The 7,454-nt window shown below is 39.8% G+C and overlaps 1 protein-coding gene across 1 annotated transcript; it reads left to right on the top strand.

Moving 5' to 3' along the window:
* The first annotated feature begins 255 nt into the window (after positions 1–255).
* LOC105443408 lies at positions 256–2,867 on the top strand. Its single transcript, XM_011676516.1, has 5 exons — positions 256–472; positions 601–678; positions 1,177–1,413; positions 2,004–2,204; positions 2,833–2,867. Exons 1-5 carry the CDS (start codon positions 256–258, stop codon positions 2,865–2,867), a joined length of 768 nt encoding a protein of 255 aa, XP_011674818.1.
* The last annotated feature ends 4,587 nt before the right edge of the window (positions 2,868–7,454 follow it).

Here is a 7,454-nt window from a genome sequence, read left to right as displayed (position 1 = left end):
TAATGATTCTCTTTCTTCAGGTAATCTCATTAATATGTACGTTATTTGCTTTCATTCTCTCTCTTCTGCCTTTCTCTCCTTTAGTCTAATGTCTAACTATTTCTCCTTGACGGTTTTGTCCTGCGCTTCTGACCTACTTTAAATAGCTCTATGTTTTGTATTGCATTGAATTATATTTGTAACTTATCGTATAAGAGGTGCACAGTACTAATATCGACATATTCTCTCATTATAGATACCACTTCTTGTCGTTTAATGGCCGGTGCTTCACCAGCAGAAGGATTCCTCGAGCTGTTTACACAGTCTGGTGAATGGAAGAGAGTCTGTGAAGACAGCTTAACCGAAAGTGTGGCAGGGGTGATTTGTGGAGAACTTGGCTATCCTGGTTTCAAGGAGATCTCATACGTGAACTCCGCATGTGCATCTGATCATCTAAAAGACAACTGTACAAGAGCCCCAACTTGCAACCCTAGTTCGTATATACTTTTTCTTCCCTTCAGTATTAATAGAATATTCAAAGTTCGCACTGGTATTACTTCTTAATACGTATTTATTATTGTCCAGTTCAACATTTCTTATTTTTACGACATGTTTCTACAGATACATATCGTCTGGTGGATTGCACAGCTGAGCATTCAATGTGTTCGTCTGAGAAGGTCGTCAAAATAATATGTCATGGTGAGTCAAGATGTCTCTCGTTTGTCCTGATTTATGTATAGGGAGATACGTTGATGCTCTTTTGTGAAGAAGAAAAAATGAACAGAAGTGAGGACTATTCCTTAAGAAGCAATTTTACCCTTCCATTTATATAATAAAATAATTGTTGATTAGATTTTTCGGGGGCGAAAGGGCTAGAGTGAATAATATAAGAAAACGTGTACATAATTTGATATTTCTTAAACCTTAGAAAGTTTAAGTAAACAATTCCCAGTCTGGTTCCATTGAACAATGATGTTGCATGTTTGAGAACAACCACGAGCGCCTTGATTAAATGCTTAATGAGGGAGAGGGAGGGAGAGGGAAGGAGACAGACAGAGAGAAAGGCAGAGAGACAGAGACGGAATTCTAAATTTACCTATTGTTGACGCTCTCCTCCTCATCATTACAAGGGTTTGCTTATTATCATATGTTTGTTTGTTTCTACATTCAAGTATCTCGTTGGTTTTTTTTCCACAGAGCCCGGATATAAAGGATGCTATGAACTCGACACTGAGACATTACAGAACATCCCTAGATTTACTTTCCCATCGACTGCACGCTGTATCAATTCGTGTAAAACACACGAAATCCAAACTATCGCTATTATGAATCACGTTAAATGTTTTTGTTCCACATCTGCCGAAGTCCAGTTGGTAGATGCACCGAAGTGCAGCAAAGAAACAACGTCGCTATTAAAAATGGCAGTTTATGACGGTAGGCATATGCAGACGTTATTTATTTAATACAATCAAAAAAAACTTTCAAGAAGCAAACTATAAAGAGCCATTTAAAAAAAACTGTATTGTAATTGCTTTATAAATCATGTACCGCTAATGTAATATGTCATTTTCCTGTTCACATATTTGAACAGGTAAGGCACATGATCATTGTAATGGCCTTAGGTTCATTTTTCAACGTCTTTGCGATCACGTTATAATATAAGAGGATACCATCAAACTATACGTTGGTACTCTTCTTGGAATTTTACTTCTCACTGGAATCATCTATCGAGTTATGTCCAGAACAGAAGATGGATACAATTAAAATATATCTTAGAATTAAAAATCAAACCGATAATTGTTATTTGATATTAAAGCATGCATGTCATTGTGTTTACATTTTGCAAAATGCCATAATCATCGTTCGTCTAAAATGTGAACAAGTTCTCAAAACGTATCTCATAAACCCCTTCATCTGACAAAATCAGAGCCGATAAATTTTTCACAAAAATCATATCTCAAACCTCTCTTTTATTTGTATTATGCGCTATATAAAAATTAAATATTATTATTATTATTTTATAGCTTCTGTAGGTTTCTGTGAGGAGCTGAACGACACGATTGGTGGATCTTGGGATTCTAACATCACGTGGTTTGGTTCTATCCTTCATCTTACATGTATGGATGGATACAGTCTGAAAGGCAACGGAACTCTGCAATGTGTGCCAGGATTAACACCATATTATCCCATGTGGAACGACTCAGTTCCAGATTGTATAATGGGAGGTAAGTGGCTACAGCCAACACTTTACCAAAAACAAAACAAAACGTATTGTCGTCTTTTGAGGGTTTCCAGCGTTAACAAAACCCAAACCTATTGCCTATAGCTCATTGCTATGTTCCTTAATCCATTCACTTTGATTTGATCTTAAAAAGTCCTTGTTGAAACCGTCCAAAGACAAAGATACGTACAAAGTTTTACAGAGTTGCAATATGTGATACTTTATAAAAAGAATGCTTTAACCAAAAGCGGAATGAACAGTTATAATCTATGGCAGGAATCAGCAAAACATTGGAAATAAATAGATATTCCTGGAAAGCTCTAACATTTAAGAGAATGATTATCTATGACGATTACGCACAAAAACATAATACCATACAATGATTTATACTACATTTTAGTCTTTAAACAAGGATAAGAATTCTTATGAGAAATCTACATTACTGCAATGAATTTTTTTCAGTGAATAATATTTTTTTTTTGAAACAGACAAAACCGAACCATAGAAAAAATATACATATTCAAATATGGATAAGCGAGAACAACAAAAACACTCAATAATCGATAATGTGAATCACGTTGATTTTTTTCTTTATTCTTTTTTATTTGTATTTTCTTCATGGGATTCCATAGGTTTTAGGGATGACCCTTTTTCCCGTAAGCCGTAATAATTTAAGTACCCATCGCAAGTAAGCTAGTACTCCCATTATAAAGTTTCATTTGGAAAAAAAAAAAAAAAAAAGATTTTGAAAACAAATGAAAACAAATACCAAGTAACAAATATTTAACAAGATTTTGTATTTTATTGTATCTGTTTCAAGACATTTCCAGCATAATTATATCTTAATTTGTTTTATTACCAACAGGTTCTTCTACACTGTTGAATGTAGGTTCACGTTCGTTCTCTAGTTATTTTCACGTCATTCATGCACTAATGAAGTCCCATATCTAAACCGTACTCTATCGTAGACTAATTACTTCAAGAGAAATACTAGTTCTGGAAAAGGCGAAAATTAATTCCTGACTACCCTCTTTCTTGTTATTGCCATGAAGAGCAATTATTCATATTATAAATTAAATAATTTGATATTTAACAACTTGTTGGGTTTTGCATGCCTCAGGCTAAACAAATTTCACGTGGTATTCGTTCTGACTGCAGATCGTTCTAAAGGGTATCGGCTTTTTTTTGTTGATAAGTGGTAGGAATCTCGAAATGAAATATAAAAACTCAAAAAAGTTCCTGAAAGAGGATGGCAACGGATATCGGTACTTGCGCTGTACAGAAAATATACACTCATCAAATTGAGAATAATAAAGATAGCGATACCTTCACCATGTTTAAAAGAATGGTTCCACAAAAGAAAATGTCTGTACTGGTCTAAAGGATTTCATCTCAGCAAAGTTTTCACCAATAACTGAAATAAGCAACAATTTCTTAGTACCATTGCGTTCACTGGTGCCTTCATCTACGTAAAAAGCAAACGCTTTAATGCTACGTTTACACTATGTTCCCGGCGGCCACGACAACCACGTTTCAGGCCATCGTGGACGAAACGGGATTGACGTGACACAAAGCGGGGGACCGTATGGGCAAACGTGGCAGGCCGTGATTGCCGTGGATACCGTGTCAGATTTTTAAACTGTCAAAAAAATTGCCACGGCAGTCACGGAGCGGATGAGAAACCTAATATGCCGTAGTAAAGCGGGGAGAACGTAACAAAATGTGACAGTCCGTAATAGGCCGTAACAAAACTTGGAGGTGGTCCGTAGTGGGACGGGAGGCCCGCGCATATTCTCCGGCATCTTACGGTCTTTTCAAGTGTTGTCACGTTCTTCCACGTTTAGTGCACGTTTTGTCACGGTCGCTTCACGGTTGTTGAGCATTTTGTCCCGTTTTGCCACGTTTTGCCACGGTTTGCCACGGTTCTCACGGCAGGCCAGGGTGTATAGTAGCCGTTTTGTCGCGTTTAAACACCGCGCATCCCGGCGTCTGACGGTTTACGGGCACGGCGTGTTGCGTTCTGACACGGCACACGCACCAGACAAACTTTAATCCGTATAAAACGATACTGGGCATCCACCAAGGCGAGGAGAGGGATACTGAAAGAACCCTTGTAGTTGTGGTACAAGGAGCCTGTGTTGGGTGGCTTGCTGATGGCAATATGCTTCGCGTCCAGCTCCCACAGCATGAGGTACATTCCACTTGTCTTCAAACTCCTGGGCAAGGGCTCTCCACTCATCACTGGCACCATATGGCAGATGGCTGCTTTACTGCACCGGAACGTATAGGAGAGTGACGAGTAATTGTCCCCAGTGGCCAGATGACTCAGAGTCACTGACAGCTTGAATCCATGCAGGTGGTAGTGCAGAGCGGAACTTAGTGTCTTCTCTCTCGAAGGCTGGTGTTACTCTTTCCAGGATCTCATCGAAGAGCTCTGGAGGCATCCTCAGATAGTTCTGGAAGGCGTTGGTATCTTCGGTGTGGAGCTCTCTGGTGAGAAAGGTTGAGTTAGTGGCCCAGTTGCTGCCTTCTATCTTACAATGGCCATTTGCGCACCCACATGGATCTTGGCCTTCTCATCCGCCTTCTTCGCCTTCTTGCTGCCTGCTGAAGTCTGGCATTTCCTCTCTGCACATGCTGCTGACGCAAAGACTGGATGTATGAACCCAGCAAACCCAAAATCTTCTTCATCGTTTTCATTCATGATGTTGTCTCATCAAAATCTCAGGATACAATGATTGCTATTGCCTTGGAGGCCTTCTTTTAAACCGTGGGCACAATCGTGCTCCAAAGCTGCCCGGCGTCCACGTTTCATCCGTAGAAAGCCTTGACAGAACGTGAAAAACGTGACAGAACTTGATCAGAACGTGAGGGACCCCACCAGAATGTGACGGGCCGGGAGGGAACGTTCTGACATCCGTGGTAGAACGGGATTGACGTGACACAACGCAGAGGACCGTATGGGCAAACGTGACACGCCGTGATTGCCGTGGATACCGTGTCAGATTTTTAAACTGTCAAAAAATTTGCCCCGGCAGTCACGGTGCGGATGAGAAACCTAGTAGGTCGTATTAAAATGGGGTGAACGTAACACAACGTAACAGTCCTTAATAGGCCGTACCAAAACTTGGAGGTGGTCCGTAGTGGGACGGGAAGCCCGCACATTCCTCGACATCTTACGGTCTTTTCAAGTTTGGTTACGTTCTGCCACGTTTAGTGCAAGTTTTGTCACGGTTGCTTCACGGTTTCTTCACGGTTTCTGCGCATTTTTTCCGTTTAGCCACGTTTTGCCAAGGTTTGCCCCGGTCCTCACGGCAGGCCAGGAGTATGGTAGCCGTTTTGTCGCGTTTAATCACGGCGCATCCCGGCCTCTGACGGTTTACGGGTGCGGCGCATTGCGTTCTCACACGGCGCACACGGTCGGGAGGTAGTATATAAAAGACGGGCGTGGCAGGAGCTTCATTCGAGTCTGAGCAATCGACGACACATTACTGGATCTACAATAAGAAGCAAGAAGGCCAAGCTAAGCCACCGAAGAAGCCAAGACGTTTGAAGGTCCTCCGTCCTGCACCACCACAACCACAACCACCACCACCACCACCACCACCACCAGTAGTAGAGGACCAGGAACAGCCTGAAGATCCTCACCGTTCACCCCTGCCAAATGAAGAGGAGCATGCTGCTGCTGCAGCATGCTGAACTGGAACCTGAACTGGAACCTGAACCTGAGACTGGGGAGGCTGGGGAGGCTGAGGAAGACGCACCAGCTAGGAGGAGGGTAGTCCCTCCTCCTAGTCCCAAGACCCAACAAAACTTGAACACAGAGAAAAATATTGCCAAAATCCCACGGCACACTACGTTTCGGGCAAACGGGGCTGCCGTGGCCGCCAGAAACATAGTGTAAATGTAGCATAATTTTAGCATAACGCTGTGATTGTTTGCGCTGTATCTATGTATTTGGTTGATCTACTTTTTCGTTCGCGTTGATCTGATCATGTGAAAATTACAGTTTCGAAGATTCCCAGTTGTGATAATTAGTGAAATTACAAAGAAATTTTTCTGGGACAGGCTAATATTTTGTTTAATACATCAGTTGATCAGTGTCCTCTTAACTTCTTTATTAAGCAGATTGTACTGTATTGCAAATTTGGTAGTTCTATATTTCTTGAGTGCTGAATTTACCTGAAAAATTAAGTACCATAATTAATGATGAGAAACAGTTCAACAAAAAGGAAACAAAAATGAAAGGCATATAAAACAATATAAAACAATTGCATTTTCCCTATTTGTCGAAGGCGGCCTTTATGCGAGTAATTGTAATACCCATCGCAAGTAAACTAATGCTGCCGTTATACAGTCTCATTTAGAAAACAAAAAAAGACACTTTGAAAAAGATGAAAACAAATACCAAGTTGCAAACATTAAACAAGATTTTGTATTTTATTGTATCTGTTTCAAGACATCTCAAAAAAAAATTATAACTCGATTTGTTACACTTCCAACAGATCCTACTCAAGTGTTGGATAGTGGCTCACGTACGTTCTCTTGTTATTTTCACGCCATTCATGCACTAACGAATTCACATATCTATTTAAAAAAAATCGTACTCGTATTCAAGAGAAACATCAGTTCTGGAAACAGGCGAACAATTTTTTCCTGACTGCCCACTTTTTTTAGTCTCATGAAAAAGAATTATATCATGATAGTGATTTCAATAGCCTTGAAAAATATTGCTCACGAAGTGCTCTCCTATTGAACATTTGACTAAAACTAGTTCAAAATTTGGGACCACAGTCTGATGCTACATATTTGTATAGTCCCACGTTCAGTGCTTTTCATTGTTAATGATATTAAGCAAGTGCTTTGACAAACCATTTGTAGTAGCTTTGGTGCACTGGATTCTGGAAAGTAATACAATTTAGTTACAAAATTTCCAAACCAATCTGCGTTCATAATGCATCGGACAAAGAGAAAGAGTAAAATCTGAAATTCCTGTTAAAGTGTAAAACTTACATAATCAACAGGCAATGTTAATGAAATTATCTTTTACACCTTATAAAGCGGTATGCAATTTTATTTATGGCCTCTTTCATTTTTACAGGATCATATAGGCCTATATAACTAATACAAGTGCATTATGTATTCATATACTGAAACTTAATGGAGAAATTTTAAGGATATATTCAATACTGCTAAAGATCCATGCTTTGTATTTGAATTGCTCTAAATTTACAATAGTATAAGTTGCCTATTT

This window comes from Strongylocentrotus purpuratus, unplaced genomic scaffold (genome assembly GCF_000002235.5).
Source record: "Strongylocentrotus purpuratus isolate Spur 01 unplaced genomic scaffold, Spur_5.0 spur5_scaffold_7, whole genome shotgun sequence".
NCBI classification, from domain to species: Eukaryota; Metazoa; Echinodermata; class Echinoidea; order Camarodonta; family Strongylocentrotidae; genus Strongylocentrotus; species Strongylocentrotus purpuratus.
This window is presented reverse-complemented; position numbering and strand designations above follow the sequence as displayed.

Bases quoted from the DNA above. Each gene is read 5' to 3' on its own strand.
- LOC105443408 (XM_011676516.1), top strand. From the start codon at position 256: ATGGCCGGTGCTTCACCAGCAGAAGGATTCCTCGAGCTGTTTACACAG. The intron at 1,414-2,003 runs GTAGGCATATGC...ATTATTTTATAG, and splicing joins AAAAATGGCAGTTTATGACG to CTTCTGTAGGTTTCTGTGAG. The intron at 2,205-2,832 runs GTAAGTGGCTAC...GGGATTCCATAG, and splicing joins TCCAGATTGTATAATGGGAG to GTTTTAGGGATGACCCTTTT.